At 36.9% G+C, this 24,601-nt stretch overlaps 1 protein-coding gene across 9 annotated transcripts in view; it reads right to left on the minus strand.

Annotated features, from left to right (window-relative positions):
• The window catches only part of ttc7b (tetratricopeptide repeat domain 7B), a 119,484-nt gene that overhangs the window by 40,021 nt on the left and 54,862 nt on the right, over positions 1-24,601 (minus strand). For all 9 annotated transcript variants that reach the window (XR_010002167.1, XM_062968407.1, XM_062968408.1 and 6 more), the window contains 9 exons: positions 22,961-23,098; positions 17,828-17,911; positions 17,188-17,292; positions 15,733-15,850; positions 15,496-15,553; positions 11,842-11,914; positions 10,680-10,840; positions 8,336-8,452; positions 3,978-4,075 (listed from right to left, as the gene is read on the minus strand). Coding sequence is in view for 8 of the 9 variants with exons in the window: in XM_062968407.1 (XP_062824477.1) it covers positions 3,978-4,075; positions 8,336-8,452; positions 10,680-10,840; positions 11,842-11,914; positions 15,496-15,553; positions 15,733-15,850; positions 17,188-17,292; positions 17,828-17,911; positions 22,961-23,098 (952 nt within the window). In the remaining variant the exon portion in view is untranslated. The remainder of the gene's footprint in view (positions 1-3,977; positions 4,076-8,335; positions 8,453-10,679; positions 10,841-11,841; positions 11,915-15,495; positions 15,554-15,732; positions 15,851-17,187; positions 17,293-17,827; positions 17,912-22,960; positions 23,099-24,601) is intronic.

Genomic DNA, 24,601 nt, shown 5'->3' on the forward strand with positions numbered 1-24,601 from the left:
TCCCCTTCGGGGTGAGAGAGGGTGGGGTATAAATGTAGTAAATAAATAAATAGTTGTTGTTGGGTTGTTTTGTTTTGTTTTTTGCACTGCAAATAAGACATGTGCAGTGTGCATAGGAATTTGTTCGTATTTTTTTTCAAATGATAATTCGGCCCCTCAACAGCCTGAGGGACCATGAACCGGCCCTCCACTTAAAAAGTTTGAGGACCCCTGATCTAAATGTTAACCCAAATAAAATGACTTTGTCTCCCCCAGTGGTCTCCTGTAATACGACACTGCTGACCAAAATTTTTGAGTAGACACCCTTATCATAGTTTTAGCCCCATCACTGTTAAATACTATTAGAGTATCCAATAAATAATAATAATAATAATAATAATAATAAACTTTATTTCTATTCCGCCCTATCTCCCTGAAGGGACTCAGGGCAGATTTCAACAAACAACGGCATACATTCAATGCCTTCATAAAACAGATAGATATTGGCATAAAATCCCAACGAGACCTCACATATGAAAACAGCATTAAAAACCTAACATCAAATTAAACTAATATCAGTGAATTGAATATAACATTGATAAATTAAACCAATATAGTCAGACAGAACCAAACAAGAATTATAGTGACATAAAAACTATATAAATATTCACAGTAATTTACAAAAGCCAACTGAAGTTCAACACGTTGTGTGGGTTAGATTATGTAGTCTATGGAGCTGACATAGACTAACAGAGCCCAGATACAGCATAGTTCTCAATCAGGATCCAGAAGTCGTCTTTCATTAATTAATCCTTCTCCTTTCCATATGCTAATGAGCAGAGGTAGGTCTTTGGTTGTTTTTTGAAGGAGAGGAGGGAAGTGATCAGCCTTATTTCTTTAGGGAGGGAGTTCCAGAGGTAGGGGCGCCCCCCCCCCCTCATTCCCACCAGCCATACTTGAGATGGGGGTGGGACTGAGAGCAGGGCCTCCTCAGCTGACCACAGTGCCACGTTGGTTTGTAAGAGGTCGTGCAATCGGTTAAGTAGCCTGGACCTGAGCCTTTTAGGGCTTTAAAGGTCATGATCAGCACTTTGTATTTAGCCTGGAAGCAGACCGGCAACCAGTGGAGCTGCCGCAACATGGGAGTGGATCTCTTCCTGTACGGGGCTCCTGTTAGTAATCTGGCTGCTGAAGTTGAAGCTTCTGAACTATCTTCAAAGGCAGCTCCACGTAGTCCGGGATGTGACTAAGGTGTGGACTACTACGTCCAGATTGGGCGTCTCAAGGTATCTTTACTGTACCTTTACTCAAAAAGGACAAGATTTACAAAGGCTTGATTCTTCTGCAAAATGTGGCTTGATTCAATATAAGGGGAAGCAAAAGTTAAACATTTTTTCTAAATAAGAGCAGATTGTTTCAACATGTTGTCTAGGCTGTAGGAGGAATTGGAAGGGATGGAAAGGAAGATACAAAACTCTTTTATTAGTGAGAGTGAATTGGAAATAGGAGAAGTAGTAGCACTGTATAATAAGGATGTTTACACCTGTGAGGAGGTCCATGACGTAAATCCTAGAAACCAAGTTGAGAGTATCTGGGAAAAATGAAGGAAGGCAAGAAACAACCAAGAGCGATGTAATTGTGGGGGGTCTATTACAGATTTCCAAGCCAGCCTGAGAAGCTGGATGATACCTTCCTAGAACAGATGACCACATTCACAAAGAAGACATGTAATAGTAATGGGAGATTTTAACTATTCTGATATTTGTTGGAAGACAAACTCTGCCAAGAATATCAAGTCCAACAAATTCCTCACTTGCCTTGTAGTCAATGTCATGGTCCAAAAGGTGGACCATGAAATTCAGTACAAAAATAGTACTGGATTCTGCCCAAATAAGAACTTGTTTATGTAACCATGTAAAATATGAATCTAACATTAGATTTGGAAGTATATACTGACACCACACAAGTGTTTTTAAAAAATAATGAAGCAAAGCAAAACAAAATAATAGTATCTTAAGCATGTATGTTTGAACTTTCAATGTAATGTTTTATCTTTAACACAGAAATATTAGACTTGTGCAGTAAACATAATGTTTGTTCATTCTGCCTTGTGCCCAAAGACTTGTTGACTTTCTTAGATGCTGTAAAATTGTTTAAAGTCAAGTGTTCTCACATTATAATATGAGAAAGCATCTCAAGTGAAGTATGCTTTCAATTAGTAAAAAGAATTTAAAAAGATATTCATAAAATAGTTACAAATTATGAATAAGAGTGCTTATGTTTCTGACAATGCAATACTTGTACAATTATATTTAAAAGAAAAACCTACCCTTTCTGTAGAATTTGCTGTGTGTATACTAAGACTACAATTTTAACTGCAAAAATACAGAAAGAGTTACTGAATACTATTTTCTAAGTCATAACACAGCAAGCTCCTAAGGGTACACAGAAACGCCTGTGGGTGATTAATGTGAGTTTCCATGAACTTAAAATTATTTTCAGTTCAATGTATAATTTACATGCATTTCAAACATCTGTCCCCCTTTATATTTTTGGTGTATACTTCATACAATTACCTGAATTCTGGCCTTTGATCCCACTGCCTATATTAATGTTTGCAGTTCACAATTTAATACAAGATAAACAGCCTGTTGTTTTTAGCCTACTGAACAATGCTCAAAACATGTCAGGCACTTAAATATGAGTAATGTGTTTAGATCTTAAGAATTCATTTTTTATTCTTCTTCATCATTTTTTGCATTATTATGAACAAGCTGTTTGTGCCTTAGATCTATGCCAGATGCTGAATGAAAGTCAATCAAGGCAATTGGATGGTGACTTTATTGAGGCAAGAATTTCTTAGGATGTTTTGGGGAACCAACCCAGTATAATTTCCATATCCATGGGGAAATAACTTCTAAGACCACACAGAAATATCTGTAACCGTGAACCTTATATTTTGGCTATACAGTAGAGTCTCACTTATGCAACGTAAACGGGCTGACAGAACGTTGGATAAGCGAATATGTTGGATAATAAGGAGAGATTAAGGAAAAGCCTATTAAACATCAAATTAGGTTATGATTTTACAAATTAAGCACCAGAACATCATGTTATACAACAAATTTTACAGAAAAAGTAATTCAATACGCAGTAATGCTATGTAGTAATTACTGTATTTACGAATTTAGCACCAAAATATGATACATTGAAAACACTGACTACAAAAATGCGTTGGATAATCCAGAACGTTGGATAAGTGAGACTCTACTGTACTTGGGCTAGAAGCATGCTATAGAATCACACTGGAGGACTTAGAGAGGCCCACAAATACTTCAAGGAGAATATTTTTTTGAAAGTGGCTAAGTGAATCTCTGGATATTGAATCCGAGAATAAGTGCAGTGTATTGTAAAAGAAATGTGTAGGATTTCCAAGAAATAAAAGAAAAATGCTTGCAGAAAGGGAGTTCAAGCAAGGTAAGTGCCATCCCTCTTTTCCCTGTACTGCAGGACCCAGGAAAAAGGGTTAAGTTAGGAGAATAGGAACTTTAAAGGAGGTGAAAAGCACCTGTATGAATTAACACAGATTTGTGTTCCTTCAAGGGAGTAACACTCTACATCTTGAACATAAAAACTGGGTAAAAACCCAGTCAAGATGTAAAAATCCAGCTTCAGGATCTCATCCTCCCAAATACCTCTTGCCAGGTAAAACAGTTCTCTCTAGTTTCCCAAAGAAAATGAACAATCTATAAATGTTTTATAGATGGGCAGGTTAGATAGAAAAGACAGAGGAACGTTATCGTAACATTTGTGGGATGGTTTAGTGAGTATACAACAGCAATTTTAGTTGGTAAATGGAGCTGCATCTTGTAAGAGGGAATTAAAACCCAGAAATAATTACAAAGAAACTCAGACATTTGATTGATCTATATGATTGCATTTATCAGATTAATACAGATTGTCTCTGACACTTTATTGTTATAGACATAAATTCTCACCTGTTTCAGGGTCACTGAAGTCTGGCAAGGTAATCGTATTAAGCTGTCGTCTGTCAGCAATCGCCCTGTCTAACAAACTGCTGCCCCGGCCAGAATCACTATAGGAAATGATGTAAGATATTAATCATGTTAACGCTTGAAAAGGAAATAGTGATGTTCAGTGCATATTATAGTTCTCAATATACATAGGGCATAGAGAAAACATCCTACTGATTTTACGGAGTCTAAAATATTTTCACACAGATTTTCCAAGTATTTCAATATAGCTGAAATGGTATATGCAGGAAGCCTCACCAAGGCAATATTTTTCTGAGCTGGTAAAATTGCATGCTCCTATGAAGCAAGAGCCTATACTGATGGTAGTACTCCTGGTGGGGTTGCTCATATCAGACGCACTTTTGCTGAAGAGCCAGACTAGATGTACTGTATATACGTGTGTCTCATGATGAAGGTGCTATCACCGCTCAAGGAAGGGGCTTTGAAATGGTTGAACAGAAGCTCTCCGAAGCTTTAGGTGCCTATAATGGGGGAAATCAGCTGATTCCTCGTCTATCTAAAACACAGATGTGTGCTTTTCATCTTAAAAACAGACAAGCATCTTGAACTCTGAGGATCACCTGAGAAGGAATCCCACTGGAACATTGCAGCACACCAAAATACCTGGGAGTTATTCTAGACTGTGCTCTGACTTATAAGAAGCACTGCTTGTATATCAAGCAAAAGGTAGGTGCTAGAAATATCATACGAAAGCTGACTGGCACAATCTGGGGATCACAACCAGATACAGTGAAGACATCTGCCCTTGCGCTTTGCTATTCTGCTGCTGAATATGCATGCCCAGTGTGGAATACATCTCACCACATTAAAACAGTGGATGTGGCTCTTAATGAGACATGCCACATTATCACAGGATATCATACACCCTACACCACTGGAGAAATTATATTGTTTAGCTGGTATTGCACCACCTGACATCATCGGGAAGTAGCAGCCAGCAATGAAAGGACCAAGGCATTGATATCTCTGGTCCATCCTCTGTTCGGATATCAGCCAGCATGCCAATACCTTAAATCAAGAAATAGCTTCCCAAGATCCAGAGAGACACTCGCAGGAACACCTCAGCAAGCGAGAGTCCAAAAGTGGCAGGTTAAAACCTGGAACCTCAATCCATGGCTGATACCAGATGAGAAACTTCCTCCTGGACATACAGAAGATTGGGCGATTTGGAAGGTACTGAACAGACTGTGCTCTGGCATCATGAGATGCAGAGCTAATTTTAAGAAATGGGGCCACAAAGTGGAATCCACAAAGTGTGAGTGTGGAGAGAAGCAGACCACAGACCACTTGTTACAGTGCAACCTGAGCCTTGTCACATGCACGGTGGACGACTTTCTCGCAGCGATAATGGAGGCACTCCAAGTGGCCAGCTTCTGGACAAGGGAAATCTAGAATAATGTCAAGTTTTTGACTTTGTGTGTTTTTAAATAAATTATAACTGTACCCTCAGTTTACTTCCGACACGATAAATACTGGCAAATGGTATCTCTGAGACAATGGGTGTGGCACTAAAACTTATAGTACTTAGTACTACACAGAAAGAGGTATGGCAAGTTCTTTTTTAATGTTTTGTATATAGATGGTGTCTTAGTTTATATTTCTTTGTGAGTACTGCAGTATCTGTCTTCAAAAATCTCTTGTCGCTTCACTGAACAGAAGTTATCACCTGATAGATGATTAATCTTACTGGGTGTATTTACATGCTTTAAATTATCCAGGCAATGAAATATTGTTCTGATCTTATTTATAACTTTGTTGATTTCAGATCAAAGGCTTAAAATGTCCTAACTTCCTCATAATAAACTGAAACTGAGCACCTTCAACTACATCCCTAAAAACCAGATGTGCTATCTATCAGATAGACACAAAATATTAGCACTATGGCTTTCCTTCCCACCTCAACATATAACACTGGCCAACACACATTTTGGTGACTCAAATGTTAGCCCTGTTTCTGGAAATATTTGCCCTGATGATTCTAAAAATCACACCAGTTTCCCCCTATCAGCTCTAGTTTTTGTGATACGTAACATATGCCATCTACCAGTCGCCATCTGCGCACCCAAAGAAAACCATGATAAACACATACAGGCAGTCCCTTGAGTTACAAACATCCAACTTACAAATGGGGGTGAAACAACAGGAAGTGAGAGAAATCTACCCTCGGAAGGGAATTTCACTCCTGAAAGAGTTATCCTGGGGAAAAGGTGTCTCAATTGAAGTTTTCTCACCAAACCTTGTTTCTACAACAACTCAGAATGTGAAGTGAAATCTTCTGAACAGGGCCACAGACAGCAAAACAAACACTTTCCCTATTCTATCTAAAGCATGCATAGATAAATAGATAGATAGGCTGGAGTTATACTCAAAAATGTACCTGTACCGACATACAAACAACTTCAACTTAAGAACAAAACCTACAGAACCTGTCTTGTTTGTAACTTGGGGACTGTCTCTATAAGAATCTAGAGTTGATGTGGTCGATCCAATGCAGTTTTCTGAATCAGTGCTCCAAAGAACTGACCTAAAAACCAAGAAACTCAGAAAAAAATGTCTTGTTGAGCTGTGTAATCATTCCCCAAGAAAAAGAATAGAGATCTATTGATTCTGATCCAACTTCTTTGTGTGTGAGAAGTGCATCATTAACAGTATCATAATATCTGCAAGATTTTTATCCTATTAATTGGAGGACAGGTATTTATAAAACAATACACTTTAATGAGACAAATCACAAGCCATAAAATATAGATGTATCTGTAAGCTTGTTTCATTATAACTTTGAGATTCAAAAATTACAAATTATACATTTCAACTCTACTTGTGGAAAGCAGAAGAGAAGAGAGATCATATAACTTATTTGAAAGGTGACATATTAAAAGATTCTATCTTGAAATTGACATTTAAAATGTCTTTTAGTCATCACAGACTTAATGATTGTTTCACAGCCAGTCAACTTAAAAGAACTGAAGTGTGACTGGCATCTACAAGGATAATGAAGGTACTCTCACTGAGTTAGACACATGCACAAGCATTTACTGGAAGTCAGTTCACAACTGGCATCAAGAGAAAACCACATGAAGGCTGTTATCTCACAGCAGGGCCAGTGCTGTGACTAACTGGCTCTTAGAGAACTTGAAAAGAGAAATGTGATACACTGCATGTGAGAACTTGTTGTTCTGATAGTATCATATGGGATGAATAGCCATTATGAAATGGTTTGTTATGATGCTGTATTCTTTCCATTTACTTAATATTTAGGCTTTAGGAATTAACGAAGTCACTGATATGCAGCAACCACATGAGCTTTTCCACCATTTTGACAAACCAAACCTGATGAAACATCCCTGTAATTTCATGAAAAACTGATCAGAATATCTGCTACTTGTACTGAACTCTAAGCAATATTATGTTTGACTGATAGAGGAGGAGGATGCAGGTTTGATTTCATTAATTCCTTATATAAACCAAAAATACTTTAATATTATTATTCTAATACAGATTCATTTCCTATAAATACTGTATCCCCATTTCCTCTTTCTCTTGGTATTAAATACCCTTTGGTTTCTTATTGTTAGGCATAATGTAAGTTGAGCAGTTCAGGTATTTTTCAAGAGAAAACATAAAAATAAAGTCAGTCTCTTTCAAATTTATTATAACCATGACAGAAAAGTGAATTTGAAGAATTTTTTTTGAAACTGTTATGAAATATAAATTGTAACAATACTATGGACCTCATCTCATAAAGGAGGGGAGCACTATATTACTGTGGCGTTTAGTCCTATTGTGTTAAAAATCAAATCATATAGTTTATCAGTACCCATCACACTGAGTTTTTTCTTGCCTTTTTCTTCTAAAATTATCTATTTTCAGATTTAACACATAAGCAAGTGCAGTTAGGGGAAGCCCCATTTCTCTCAGTGTGCTCTTCTATTCTCCTTCCCAATGCCCCGACTCTTGAGGAGACCGGAGACATCATTCTTAAGGCATAGGAACGCCCATTCCCTCACGTCACCAAATTGATACAATGTGGGCGAATCTGATAGATCCCATCCCACGTATTTTTCAGTTTTCTCCTGTTTCCAAGCAATTCCTGAACCCAGAAGATGATTTCTCTCTGTCTCCTGTCATCCTAGTTTCTTTACACTTTCAAAACAGTTCCCTAACGAAGCATCCCAGACAACAGGGGGAAGTCTACTTGCGTTGTGTGATGGGCTCCATTTTACCAAATCTCTTTAATGTTTTAGAACTGTTTAGAAACAAGAAGATTCACGATGCATGCTAATGGCTCTTCTTGGCCTTACCTGGGGTTAGTGAGATTGTAACAGGATTTCCAGATCTGCAACATGTGTTTGCAAGTAAGGAGTGCCTCATCTGGACCCCTGCAGAGTGATTCTAACTTCACCTTAGAAAACAGTAATCTGAAGAAGAGAGGGAGAGATTTTTTAAAATTCAATACAAACTATCTTCTTAGAAGAAAGTTTTCTCATCATTAGTGGTCTGTCTGAAGAATGTGCAGTTGCAGCAAAGAATGTTGGGCATGCACTAAGACACAGTCACTGTAATTGAGGGAGAGTGATGGAGGGACCACAAAAGTACGGGCAAAGCCTTCCAAACATTCTGTAACATACACACAATGGAGATTCTCACTATTGCCTACAATTTCATTTGCTGAAGATGGTTTGCCACAAAATTAATTTGGGAAAAAATAGAAGGAAAGAAAATGAACTATTATAAGCATATGTTTGAAATTATATTAAACTAATTGGGATATCAAGTAAGATGTCTGTGTGGTCAACTAAGCTAGCAGTTGCTTACAGACATTTTCAAATAAAACATGTTACCCTAAGTGCTGATGTAGTTGCTATCAATTTTGTCAAATGAGTCTACTCTTGTTGTGGTCCCATTGTGTGCGGATTTTCATAAAACAAGTAAACGCAACCTTTCAATCATAATGAAATGATAAAAAATGAAGGGGAGTGACAAAAGAGCAATGGAATAGAATTGAGGCCTTCAGCCTTGATGTGAGAGAATATCCTAATGGTTGTTTATGGATTCCTCCCTTAATCCTTCTGAGAATGCATTCTTAGAAAGTCAAGCAACTAAAACATTTCTGCTTATATGAAATGAGTATTTGGGAAGGACAATTTTGCTTGCAGGTATAACATTATTCATTATTTTCAGCAATGGACCATTAGGAACCTATGGGTTATGCATAGCCTACAGATTGTTATTTTCTCCCAGGTGGCACTATCAAGTAATATTTAAAGCAAATTCATTTCTTGCATTATCAGAGTATATATCCATAATGCAATGAATTTGGTAATTTGGATAAATACCATGGCAGTGCTATATTAATTGCCAAGACTTTAATGTTCTCCTTCACGGTTGCACAGGATAAATCTTTGCACATGAAGTTTTCCACTGATTGTGTTATCCAGCCCTTGTGAATGGCAACACTGCACGCCTAAATGTATGTTGACATGTACAACCACATCCACATGTACATTAGTGTGCATAAATGTGTAGTTTTGAACTAAATGTAGACGTTCTGTATCAGACAAGGTTCAGCTATATGCATATTTATGGTAATGACATAATAAAAGCCTTTGAGTCTTTTCACACTACATAGTTATAGCAGTATAATTTCACTAAAGTTTGATGAAGCATTAGCACTTTCTGGTAGAAAATTCTAACTTTCCCTCCCTAAGCTACAACATCAAGCATTCCATCAGAGCTATGATAGTTAAAGCAAAATCATGTTATAATTGTTCAGTGTGAAAGAATTACCAGATAGTATCATGGCAATGCTACTAGACACATCTTGTTAGAAGAACTAGAGGAGATCTGTTTTCAGGGTATACCTCAATGGTTGGGGATTGCTAACAGGCCAAAAAACTCTAAAGAGACTAGATCCCATCTGATGTTGAAAGCAAGGTCTACCATGGTTAATACTTGGATGGGAGTTCACTAACAAATATCAAGTGCTGTGGCCTATATTTCAGTAGAAGAAGCTGTCAAAACCACCTCTGAGAATCCCTTGCCTAAGAAAACCCTATGAGGTTATCAAGCAGCTTGAAAACACACACAGAGAGATAGTTAAGACTTATTTCTTGTCTTCTCAATGAGGCACAATTCAACTTTCTTTCGGATGGGCCAGCTAAGGAAATTGTAACTTAAGTGGCTGTTTTTCAGGAAAAAATGGGGACTGCAGCTGTCAAGTTTGAGCCAGAGACGCAGAGACAGTCAGACATTTAGTTTTTCTCTCTCAAGAGGATCTGAAGTCAGAGCTTGTCTGTTAACAAATGCCCTAAGGTTCCAGTGACCCTTCCCTAAAGAAATCAAGCCTAGCTGAATCCTGCAGCCTATGGACAAGTTCAATAAAATAATAAACTAACTGGCTATCACTGTTGATTAATTGTCAATCAACCAATGACCCTTCAAATGCATCAACAGGCAAAAGAGTTACATTGCAGGAAACAGCCTCCTTTCTACAAGGAAGTCTTGGAAAGCAACATTCCTTTAGAAGATGTCCCCACAGAGGAGAGAGAAAAAGATTAAATTATTCTAGCTCCCCGCAGGAGTGAATAAGCAAGCATATCCCTATGTTGAACATGCAGGTGTATGGAAACCTCAAGAAGTACTTACATAAAGTTTTCTGGGTATTCACTCAAGGCCATGTCAATGATATTCAGAGCATCATGGTAGTGTTTCTGAGCTGACAGCAAGAGGGCAAGGAGATGCAAAGAATTAGCATCGTCTCCCTGGAGCTGAAGAGCCTGGCGAACATAACCCAATGCTTCTGGTATCTATTTGAAAGAAAAACTGAAAGGAGTTACTGCCACAACACAAAAAAATTATATGTGCACATTATGAAAAAGGGAAGCATAAATTTTACATGTAAACTACTAGGGAAAACATGTTTTTATAGATGCCTATTGCCAAACAGTGTCAGCTGTCAATATTTTTCTTGATCATTAACTACGAAGATCAGCTGAACAATTTTTTGCCATCTTTTTCATTGAAGCTTTCTAAAATAAATTTTATTTGCTTTAGAAATACAAAGCAGCTTGGGATTTTCAAAATACATGAAGTGCAAGGAACAAATCTGGAAGTTTCAGCCCCTGAGTTTCTTGAACTTTAAAAATATTTTATTTTAACTAAACAAAACAAACAGTTATTTGTGGTACATTGTAAAATGAACTCAAGTTCTGAATACCATGCAGAGGACAATTTCAATCACTCAAGAATCTATAGATTTAGCTGATCCTCTGAGGATGCCTGCCATAGATGTGGGCGAAATGTCAGGAGAGAATACTTCTGGAACATGGCCATACAGCCCGGAAAACTTACAGTAACCCAATATAAAAGATTTCCATACGCCTGGTACAACATGAGGAAAGTATTTAGAAGAATGCAACACAGATCGTCGCAGACAAACAAGGCACTAGATCTCACTTTGAGATGGAGATCAGGAGAAGGAGGCCAAGTATGAAATAAAATTGTAGAAATTTTGCACTAAGGAAATTAGATGCTTTCTAGAAACGTCTCTTTGAAAAGGCCTTGTAAAGCAGACCTTTGTTTCGAGGCAGAAATCACAACTATTCTTTTTATTTCTTTATATTACAGTATATATTAGTAGAAAAAATAAGATATATAATGGGTGGGAGAATTCTGCTCACTCACAGAGATTTCTGGTAGCATTGGATTTTACTCAAAAGTGAATACAAAAGAAAACAATAGCAATTCAATTAACAATTTTTGTTACTGCTATACTCAATTCAACTTTTAAAAACATTTTTAAACTAACCTGCCGGGATATAGCAAACTGCAAAGCTAGATAAAACGCTGCCAGGTGATCAGTTGGAGACAAAGTGTGTGCCCTGGAAAAAATATTTAGCTCATTAGTATACCTTAAATGTCCATATATTGCTCTGTATTTGTAAGTTTTATTGTAGCGCACAGCCAAAAAATGAATTATACTCCCACTGCTTATCTTACTTTACTCCTTATTATCTGTAGAAATTTGCCTTCATTCCCAAGCACCTCGAGTTCATTTCTTGGCCTAAGATGATATTGTAAAAAGCACATACATACATACATACATACACACACATACACACACACACACAACATGGATTCAGCTACAGTTCCCTTTCACTCTAAAAGCCTAGAAATTCTCTGTTAACGTCACATATGAACAGATACTTCAAGTTCATGTGTATATGTGAGTATTTGTGTGTGTGTATCTGTGTATGTTCATGTGAGTGTATACGTGTATATACTTAGGATACAGACATTACTGGAAAATATGGCATTTTCACATTTTTTCAGAGGATGTTTCTAAGTATATAATGCTCACTATGGAGTGGGCCTGTGATACTCCATATTTAACATTTGAGAGATTTTAATATTTCATTCACTTTTTCAAAATGAATTAAAAATCTGAAAAACTGCCCAGGGACTTAATAGCTTTTCTCTTATAGGTTATTGCTTCAAAAATCCAGCTAAATCCAGAAATAAATCAAAGTCGTTACCATCTGGCAGCTATCCAGAGATCTATACATATCATCAATTTCAGATCTCAGTAAACAATCTAGAAATAATCCAGATTTAATACGGTTTGCAGAAATGTATGCCATGCTACAAGAGATAACAGGGATTATGCCATCTGTAATTAAATGGAGTAATCATATACTATATAGATAAATCCACATTTTCCACTTCTGGAGGATCATGACTAAGATGAGGAAGAAATTTGTCCTGTTGTTCTGTTATCTCTGTACACTTCACTTTGGCATGCAGCAAGTATGATAATTGTTCCCATTGAACTACTTTAGCCATTTCAACATATAAATACATTTGTTTTAGGGCAATAGATAACAAGAGAAGGATAGCAGTGCTAATTATTAATGACTAGCTTGGGGACATGGCGTTGCCCGGGTTATTTGAGAATGGTATTATTTGTCTTTCAATGTTATGTATTCTGTTTGGAGTGGGTGAACTACAATTCCCAGAATCGTGGCTGAATCCTCCCCAAACCCTGACAGTATTGTAAGTTGACCATTTTGGGCGTGTGTACCAGGTGTGGTGCAGTACTGTCTGGATGGGGGTGAACTACTGCAATTTCTAGATTCCCGGGGCAATTGCCCCAAAATGTCTATCAGTATCCACAGCAGGGAATATTCAGTTTGTGTGCCAAGTTTGGTATAGATTCGTCATTGGCTGGGTTCAGTGGTCTTTGGATGGAGGTGAACTACAACTCCCAAAATCAAGGCCCCTTCCCACAAATACCTGCAGTATGTTCAGTAGGTCATGAGGCTTCTCTGTGTGAAGTGTGGTCCTAGTGCATTGTCGGTGGGGGTCAGTATTTATCTGGTTGCAGGTGAACTATAACTCCCTTTTTCCCAAACTTGTGCAATATGTTGTATTGGTTATGGGGGCTCTGTGTGCCAAGTGTGATGCTCATTCATTGTAGGTGAACTATAAATCCCAGTACCTACTACTACTCAACTTCCAGTCCAATTTCCCTCCAAACCCACCAGTAGTCAAATCTGGGCATATCGGGTCTGCATGGCAAGTTTGGCCGAGAGCCATCATTATTTGGGTTCATAATGTTCTGGGTGTAGCTGAACTACAACTCCTCTATATTCCCCAGTAGGAGTGACAGTGTTCTGACTTGATGCAGGGTGAACTACAACTTCCACCATGTGGAGTCAATCCCAAAACTCCTCCAGTAAGTTTAGTTGCAGCTCAATTCTGCTGTGTTTGTTATGCAGAGAGATTGGAAAGGGCAGTGGGTGGGGCCATGTAAATTCCACAGCAATGGAGAACCCTGGGATGCCTGCCTATGGTGGAAGAAAAAGCAAAATCTAGGATGAAGTGGTCCCCAAACGAAAGCATTCCTTGGGTGGTGGGCTGTAGTGTTTGGGAAGGACATTGGCAGGGGCTGGGCTGCATGTTCATGGCACTCGCTGTAACTGCAATGTCAGTGGAAAAGAGTGACTTGCTAGATTCTTAACCCTGGGAAGTATAGCCTGTTTGTGGAGGCCGGAGGCTGTCTGTGTGAGCAGACATCTGTGCCACATACACACATATGGGTTTTCACTTTTATTATGGACTAGCTTGGGGACCCAGCGATGCCCGGGTCATTTGGGAATGTTATTATTTGTCTTTTAATGTTATGTATTTTGTTTGGAGTGGGAGAGTAATAACATCAATTTGATACAAGACTCCTAGTTAGATTCACATGAGCTATGACAAAAGGAGAACAAAGCAAACAGAACTAGCTCACCTTCTTCCAACCACTAGGCAGAAATTATATCTAGCTATGAGTCTTGTACTTTATAAGTTTGAGATATCATCAGGCTCTGCCTGGCAAACAGTGTTTGACTCACGAAATAGTGGTCCCAATAATTTCGGTTATGAGACTTACTCTTATTTGTGTGAATCGTTTTGCTAATTTATTCTGTTTATTAAACTTTATAATAATCAGGTAAAAAGTATGAAGGCTCTCTCCTTTAAATGATATAGATATGCAGGTGTAAGCAATAATGAAAGATGCTTTCGTCAATTATTAAGACACCGGTAGATAACTGGGCATAACTCCATGTTTGTAGAACGTTTGGCAACCATCACTCAGAAGACCTTCTCCTCAGCTGCCCCAAAACCATGGAATGACCTGCCGGAAGAGCTTCAACAGCTAAATCAGATGTCAGAATTCAAGGCACAACTGAAGATCTTTCTCTTCCAACAGGCCTGCCCAGTCTATTTCAACTTGTGAATTTTAACCTACATTTTATTGTTGTGGTATTATATGTATTTTGGCACATTTATTATAATAGTCTTGTATTTTATTGCTCTCTTGTAACCCGCCTCAAGCTGCAAGGAGAGATGGGTAATAAATTATTATTATTATTATTATTATTATTCTAAATATATAACTCTAATTATGATACTACTCTATTTCTGGCTTTGCATTTGTGAAAATTCAAGAGGTACATACAAATCATGGTGAAGTCTTGATACTTTCCCATGACTATTCAGAATATATACTTTAAAATCCCGGGTCTAATACAATGCTTGCATTCAGTTTAGTATAATGAGAGCAATACCACATATTCTTTAAGAACTTTTTGGGATGTTATTCAAAGCTGTGTATTCTTTTGGAAGGAATTCAGATGAAGCATCACTCTTGAAACAGATGCTATGTAAACGTTATTCTCTACTAGCTGATAACAAAAATATCTTTAATAATGAAATAAGAGTATAAATCCTTTCGAATCAGACTGGATTTGCCAGTAGTACTTGATGAAGCAAATGTTAATGCAATATGTTCTGTACTCATGCAAGGAGACTCACAGAGGTAAAATCCATATTACATAACGGTTTATAAAGATCTTTTAAAAATGCATATAAGGTTTTTTATTATCTACAACAGAATGAAAGGATGAGCACCACTCACCTTTGAAACGCAATGAGAGCCTTTCTCTGCAGGACTTCTTGTATACCTCGCAAAGAAGCTAAAAATTGGATTTAATTAGCAACATTTAAATAAAAACTTTTTTTACCACACATCTAATATGAAATACCGTAAAAACATTTGCACAAAACACATTATTTTATCATTATCATTAGATAATAAAAGAGGTGCTCTATGTTACTGCCATTTTACCTTTAAGGACGGATCTGATTTACTCACCATCTGTAGCTTGTAGGCTGTATGTCAGTCCCAGGGCTAAAAAACCTTTGGCTTTAAACTCTGAAGTCTTGTCCCCTGCATCAACCACTATTTTGGCAAACCTTTCTGCTTCTTCTAGCTAAAAAAAAGTATTGTATGAAATTAGTGATGGCCGAATTCCAATCTGAATCATACCTGTTTCAAAACTGAATTGTTTTATTTACTTATTTATTTACAGTATTTATATTCCGCCCTTCTCACCCCGAAGGGGACTCAGGGCGGATCACATTAGGTACATATAGGGCAAACATTCAATGCCCATAAACACATCGAACCGAGACAGAGACAACAGACAGACAGATGCAGAAGCAATTTAACCTTCTCCTGAGGGGAAGTTCGATTCTGGCCACAGGGGGGAGCAGCTGTCATCATCCACTCTGATGGCACTTCCTCACTTCCTCATTCCAACGTTGTAAATTAGTTAAACTTGCCTCCCCACTTTTATAAGTGGTACCTTATTTCATACTTGATAGATGCAACTATCTTTCGGGTTGCTAGGTCAGCAACTAGCAGGGGCTATATTTTATTTTTAATTGATGGGTGCTCACCCCGCCACGGGCTGGCCTCGAACTCATGACCTCATGGTCAGAGTGATTTATTGGAGCAGCTGTTTACCAGCCTGCGCCACAGCCCGGCCCAAATTGTTTTAATATGATAAATGCCCACTAGCAATCAAAAATTAATCCCATTAATCAAAATATGCCATCTATTTCCAAAAGCTAAAATTAATCCAGGAAATAAAAAGATGCTGTGATATTAATGTATAGCAAACAGCATTCTTTCTTATTCAAGGAAAATGAACACAACAAAACATACAATTCTATGACACTACAAGTAAATTTTTAGGAATTTAATGTTACCTACCTCATAATATGCTAAAAGTATTTCAAGGTAAGCTTCACTATCTCTGAAAATAGAATTCTGCTTCTTACTGAAGATGAAACTATAATGAGCTTTGACATCTACATTGAATTTATTATTTAATGCCTGTTCCTTATACTAAGTCTCAAAAAGGCAGTAGCTAGGGTAGAGCATGTTTGCTGATCATTAAAACCAATTAGATTTTTAAAAATTGTTATAAATTATATACTTGTTTGAGCAAAAATGCTCCTAAGGATTCAATGCTTAGGACTAACGAGAATTAACATATCTGGGAGTTGGGCATGCTCAATAAAGCAAGCCAGTTTAAAACATCCAACAATATACCATTCTCTGAGTATTCTCCACAGTCACATGCAATTGCAATATCATGAGTACCACTCTTCTCCTGCAAATTTATATATTCTTGGAAATCTAACATTTTGAACTAGCTATGTTTGTCAAGGCTAGATATATTCAACAGAAATAATACCAATATCAGTAATATCGATACATGTATCTGTATAAGATGTTGCCTTTTCTGACTCACAGACTTACCCAATGAAGGGATCCCATACATAGTTTGGCAGCAAGAAGTGGGATTGTTGGATCATCTGGCTTCAATCGAATGCACTCTTTCAAGACCTTCACAGCTTGAGCAGACTATGCAATCACAATTTAAGAAGATAGTGAGATTTTTTTTCTTTGCCTTTTAATTCCTTCCAAGGTATAAACAACTAAATACATTACACATTTCAAACAGAATCACAAGCACAAGTGGGGATTCACTTTAATATATATGGCTGGATCTACACTGCCATATAATTAGGTTTGGATCTGCATTATATAGTCCATTTAATTGCATATAATTCAGTTCATTACAGTTTCAAACTGCATTATATGGCAGTGTAGATCCAGCCTATGATTTTAAGTTGGACTTCCTATGAAATTATAATAACAATTAAACTGCTTTCTAAAGCATAGTTAACCACAACATGGGCACCTGCCTAGTTGCAATTTTTTTAAGCTTTGCAAAAGAACAAAAATTGTGTTTTTTAATTATCTGATGATCAATGAAGCAACAATGCAATCTTGCAACCAGTCAAAGATGTGTAACTAGGACCCTTGATATATTAAGTCAATATATTAAATCCAACTAACAAGATTTCAATAAAGAAAAATGTGACAAAAGACCTACTTTTCCTGCAGCCATTAAGGACAGTGCAAACTGATACCAAAGATGGAATTCTTCAAAGGCAAACTTCATAGCTCTTTCTAAACACTAAAACAAGAACAAGCAAACAAAAATAACTGTCAATTATTTAAACCAGTAGTGAGCATTGTTCCATCATTATAATTGCATCATAGTTATGCAACCCCCAGACCTGTGTGATTAATGTGTATTTTATAGAAATGCTTTGATATCTTTTACAGAACTGCATTTTAATATGTGTATTTGAATTTTTATAGTATTTGTGTGTTTTTGGCTGTGTTATGACCCGCCTCGAGCCATGGAGAGAGATGAGTAAGAAATATTATTATTATTATTATTATTATTATTATTATTATTATTATTATTATTATTATAGATTTATTTGTACATAACAAGACAGCATACATGCATATTAAGTCCAAGTATCTGAGATTTGTCTCTGAATATCGGGCTCTTCCCAAAGGTCTAGGATATTAGAGGTATTTTCCCAGAATGTGCGCAGTCCTGAGTAGTGCTGCTTTCTGCAGCATGTGGATTGATGAGCTGTCCAAAGTAAGGCTTTTCAGGTGCTTTTCAATACTTCTTGGAATGCCTCCAAGAGCAAAAACCACTATTGGTACCACTGTTGTTCTCTTTTGTCATAGTCATTCAATTTCAATTTGTAAGTCCTTGTATTTCATGATACTGCAATGTCTGTAATAAAAAACGTTTCTTTTCCACAACTGTTATATCTGGTGTGTTATGTGGCAGGTGTTTATCAGCTTGGATTCTAATATCCCAGAGTATTTTGGCTTCTTCGTTTTCCATGGTTTTTTTCTGGCTTGTGCTCATACCAGGTTTTACTGCAGGGTTGGCCATACTTCTTGCAATGGTTCCAGTGCACCATTGCTGTTAGCCTGTTGTGGCATTCAATACAGTCAATATAGTCTGGGCTATTTTCTTGCATCTGCAAATGAGGTGTTCCACGGTCTGATCACTCTCTTTGCATAGATGGCACTTTGGGTCATTGTAGGACTTTTCAATTCGTGTTTTCATTGCATTTGTTCTTAAGGCTAGTTCTTGTGCAGCAAAAATCAGGCCTTCAGTTTCCTTTTTTAGGGTTCTCCTTCTAAGCCGCTCCCATGTTTTCTTGCTGTCAACCTTCCCTTCAATGTTCTTAAAATACAGTCCATGGAGTGGCTTGCTGCTGCTGCCGCCTCTACTTCTACTACTATTAGCCCTGACTCTTAGTACTGCCCATAAGCAAAGAAAATAAAGATTAGAAAGATTGCTGTGTAAATTAGGAACAAATTAAAAAAAATCCAACAAGCTTTAGTTTTCTTAAACCAGGGTGAATAATGTAAGTGAAAGCTGTTTTTTTATATTTCCATAAAATAAAGATAAATTGAAGGCAGCATAGTAATGCTAATCCAAAAAAGCATTTTTTTTTTACAATTTAATGAAGGACTTTCTTTAAAAGATACTTTTAATCTCCTCTCCTTTCTCTCTCTTTGTGCCCTATTGTAGATAATATCTCTCCTTTTTATGCAGCACTCCATGTGTGTGCCTTCTCTGTCTAATTATCCCCATTTTTCTTCAAGAACAGCAAAGTGTACTCTCTCTGCTCCCGTGGTGTGTGGTAATCATTCCTAGCAGCAGAAATGAGAGACAAAACTGGATACACAAAAATGAGAGACAAAGCCTCCAGAAAATGGGGAGAAAATACAATATTAGCCCCTATTACACATTAAAAGTAACTTTGTTACTTTAGAAACATAAAATATGCTATGTATAAACTTATGTTCGCATACAATTGCTATGTCTGGTACAGTTGATTCAGAAAATAATTACAGTTGCGTATCACTTATATGGAAATCTGAAATGATCCAAAATATAAAATGTCCACAGGGTCAGTGGGATAGTGACACCTTTACTTTCAATAGTTCAATGTTCACAAGCTTTGTTTCATGCACAAAATTATTAAAAATATTACATATAAAATTACTTTCAGGCTATGTGTTAAGTTTTATATGAAACATAAATGAATGTCATGTTTAGACACATGTGTCATACCCAATATATCTCATTATGCATATGAAAATATTCCAAAATTTGAAAAAAAAATCTGAACTTTATAACACATCTAGTCCCAAATATTTCAGATAAGGGATGCTTGTACAAAAGTAATTTGTTTTTAAGGGTTCCTCCCTCCCCTTAAATGGAGCTTGAAGATCCTGAACTGTAAGGAATTCTTGAATGATAAAAATCCTCTTGGGCTTAGCCAAGTTATGGGAATGAAGTAACAGTCAACCATGTCAGTTACTCATGTGCGCAATTGTTGATATTAAAGTATTTTATAATTTTGAATCCCAGACAAGGGATGTCCAACCTGTATAGGTCTCCAATAATTCCATCACAACTCATAGTTTGCACTCTTCTCTGAGTGGGAGTAATTTATGAGTGGGAGTAATTAGCATAACTGAGAAAAATAATCTGTCTTGTTGGGCTTGTTTTCTCCCTCTAAAAATGAAATGGAAGGTTTTTTCCAGCAACCTAAATATTTATGTGTCATCATAACTGGTAAATACTGAAACAGAATGGCCATCGTTTTAATGGTGGCTATGCAACCTACTCATAACAGATTCAGTTTTGTCCATCCATAAAATCTTGTTTTGAGTCATGAGTTTTAAAAATTTAGTTTCTTGATATTGAACCAAATTTTAGATACGAAGATTCTCAGCTGAGTACCATTAAAGTTGCACGATCTGCCTACAGTGTGGAAGTGAGGAGCTACAGGAGCTTTCCTTGGCCTAAATCAGGAATGACAACTGTCACAGATTTGAAGCTGCTTTGGTCCTCTGAGACACCTTTTGGGAGGCTTGTTTCCTCCATGCTCTGCTTCTTTGCACACCAACTCCTACAGAATATATTTCAAAGCAGCACATTCTTTTCCATTCAATACATGCCACACATTCACACCCTATGGGGAGGAATTCATTATGTTCTTAGATGCGGTCCTTGGACCAATTTAAACCCGAGAAAGACCTTTATTTAACTAGCAAGTGAACTTGAACTTAACTTCCAGTTTACTTTCTTGTGCATTGAAGGTCCTCAGCTAAAGAAGCTGAAGAAAGTCCCAAATGTAATGGGATAGTCCCTTGTCTAAACAAAAAGATTTCTAAAGCTATCCTAATCTTGCCTCTGTCATTCATTTGGGTCTGATTCTGCAACAGTATGAGAAGTTTAGCTTTGCTTCGTGCAAAACCTCATTTATCTTCTATTCTGAACATTCTTCAGGATATTGCATACTGCTCAGGCTAATGGTAGAAGTTTATTATTCTTTCTCTCACTCAGTCGCCGTCAACTTGATGCAATCAGAAAAGAAAAGAAAACTCAAAACACTTTAGGTCACAAAGTGTATGGCTCCTGAGCTTTCTTATTTGATGGAGCTCTGCTAATCAAGACAACTGAATCAATAGCACATGAATCAAGAGAAGAAAGCACAAGGCAACACTATCTGGATCTACAAAATGAAGAAGATAAAGGAAATGTCAATGGAGGTATATCTGAAAGTTTTGAAGTAGGCTTGAAGTACAAATATGACCTTTTAAAGGAAGAGAATATACTATAAGATCAAAGCAGAAAAAAGAGCTAGGCCATCTCTATTCCTATATAAAAGGATGTCAGCTTCTCTAACAAACAGATACCCACTGGCAAGAACTGTACGAATATTTTAATGCAAAGTTATTAAATCTATTTTGAGTAAAATCCTGATCGACTTCCTTAGTTTCTGGTAGAGGCATACACTAGAAGCTCTTTCTCTACTTACTGTGTTTCTTTGCATCTTGTGAAAATATAGCACAATGTTCTGTACAGATGTAGTATAATTTCTCATTAATTCTTATATAGATATAGAAAGAACACATAAAAGGGGAAATGCTAGGGGGAAAATAAGAAGGTATCCAGCAAAATAATACAAAAAGAAAACAAAGGAAGATAAGAAGAGCATTACATCAGCCGTCCAAGAGAAAAATCAAGAAGAATGCTCAATAATATCATTTTGTCGTCATCCCTATTCCATGTCTAATTGAATGCAATGTGACAGATTGTCCAATTTTTTTAGACAAAAAATATCTAGGATTAAGGCACTTCACCCAATAATGTTATACAACAATCTAAGAAGAACTGGGGCAATCAAAGTTTTCTGACACTAGTATACACTAATAACACCTTGAGCTTATAATTGAACTATTTATAAGAAGAGTATTTCTTGTGTTTTGCTGCAAAAAAAAATAAATCACAATCTGTGCAGTCACAGTATCCTTGATGTAGGAAACAGACTACAAACAAGTTTTTTTACCTGTGGTCATCTGTAAACTCATAGATTTCCTGGATTTATGGATGCTATTCTAGAACTGAGCTGGCATCTTTTGGGGGAGAGAAGTTCTACTTTCTATCACTATTTATATCAATTTAATACCTCCACTGTGCCTCAGTTTCTTACCCACTGGGACACCTAAGGAAGGGAGGTGAACATGTTATACGAGTTCACAGATTACCACATACAGGTAAGCAATCTGTTCTTCTTTGTTGTATCTATCACTCACATAAATGGTAAATTGGCAAGTTCATCTTTTAAGGAAAATGGGTGACTGACATAGCAGAATAAATGCATAGAACTCCAGCCTTTAAAATGTTTAGAGATATTTAGTTGGACCCTATTAAAGTTTCTGCTTTTCAAAAGCTATCTGTTATCACATCCGACACAAAATACACACCTAAATAATTTATTGAAAGATTATTTTTACCACAGAATTTAGTTACAAGAACAAAGACAATATTCAAGTTAAATTTATATACAGAAGTAGTTATTCTCTTTTTTAACTAGGCTTTGACTAATGATGGTGATCTTCAGAAAATAAACATCAGACGTGTCACTGCAGCACTAAAAATAAAAAAATGTCTATCAAAGTAACATGATTGAAAATCTGTTAATATTACTTTTAGAGTTTGCACAACTTATTCTTTGGTTAATTTTTATTTTCATCACTCAAACAGAGCAGGATCTCAAATAATGGTCCAGGAATGGAAAGTCACTTAGGTGAAATTCATGCTTTGGTTTCCGTGACCACAGCCTACCTCTGATAGCATTTCATATTGACCTCTTCTTCCCAAGGCAATAGTAAGCAAGTCATAAACTACAGATGCACTTTGCAAACTAATGATGCGGTCACTTTTGTGTTCTGGTATTCTACTCAGAACAGCATCACGATTAGCCTGGAAAGGAAAACCAGAATGGAAAGATCAGCAGGAGACTTGGAAAAAGTGCATGTTAGTCTCACTTTGAGTTCTCAAACATGAAATGATTGCACATTAAAACTTGCACAGCTTTGGATGATGAAAAGGCATTTCTTAAGAGTTGCTCTGTCATTAAAATTTGATAATAGAAATGAATTTAAAGGATGATTGAAAAACATAGAAATACACTTAGCAGCATTTATCACAATAAAACAGTGGGGAAAAGGTGCCAGGTTAAGTGAGTATGACAGATTTATCAGTAAGTTTTTAGATGCAAACTAGAGGATAATATATTTTGATCTATCCTCAGAGTGAAAAACATTATGTGCTTTAGATACCAACATATTTTCACAGTCTGATAACGATCTGATATTTAGACTATGCAGATATGAGTGAATAAAAACAATATCCAGCGAGTGGATATTCACAGCAGTAAACAGATAATTACACAAAAGCTTTCGTGTAATCTTTTAACCTTTTGAGAACATGTTGCCTTGAAAACACACATGTATAAGCCATGAATATGATTTATCTTGAACAAGTTTTCAACTCTGTCATCAGAACTGAGGCACACTATCCAACAAGGGGCCTTAATAATACTGCACCTTATTAACTGTAAAAGTACTGATGTTTTAAGATCTCCCTCGCCAAAACGGATCATCTGTTTTAACTTCCTAACTCCTAAAGAAAAGCAACTTTCTCTGACTTTCTCAATTCATTAGCTGTTGTATCTCATCTGCTGTAAGGGTAGGAATCTTTCTTTTTCAACCTGTCCTAGAGAATGAATTTGAATCTGGAAATTGGTAGCTTTCAGGCAAGTTAAGCAGAGTTCATTTCTATGCACATATATTCATGGTACATAGCTTTTTTAAAATCTAAAGTAATTTACACAGAATGGTATTTCAAATTTAATTTAATTTCTGTCTGGTTTGCAAACATTGACAGAGATGGCAGAGACTCTTTGGCATAGTGCGACAGAGACAGAAAAATCTCACTCCTTCAGACTGCACAATAAAGATGGGAAGGAACTGTAGAAGAAAACTGTGTGACAGATGGACACAAACGCACATACCATGGATTAGATCAAAATCAAAGATGATCACCCATACCATTCCTCCTCTACTGTCTCTTCAGATATAAGCTCTATAGCACAAAGGATTCAAAGACCTGGATGGATTGTTGTCCATGACTAACCGTTCTCTCCATCCAATCCTTGGAAAATGGAGATCTCTAAGCAAAATCAAAGTCAGATTTGATAACTAAACCAGATCTGACATGTTCACTGCCTTGAACTGACTTCCAGTCATTTCACTGGCACAAATGAAGCTATGGGTGGGTGTAAGAAATTGAAAAGAGCCTACCTATATTTTGCATTCATATACCTATATTTGGCAGCTAAACCAGGCAATTCCAACTGGATGGCCCCCCATGAGGTCTGTCTCCAGGGGCAAACCAAGAATGGGCAACTTGGAAGTCCCTAAA

Source organism: Anolis carolinensis, chromosome 1 (genome assembly GCF_035594765.1).
Source record: "Anolis carolinensis isolate JA03-04 chromosome 1, rAnoCar3.1.pri, whole genome shotgun sequence".
NCBI classification, from domain to species: Eukaryota; Metazoa; Chordata; class Lepidosauria; order Squamata; family Dactyloidae; genus Anolis; species Anolis carolinensis.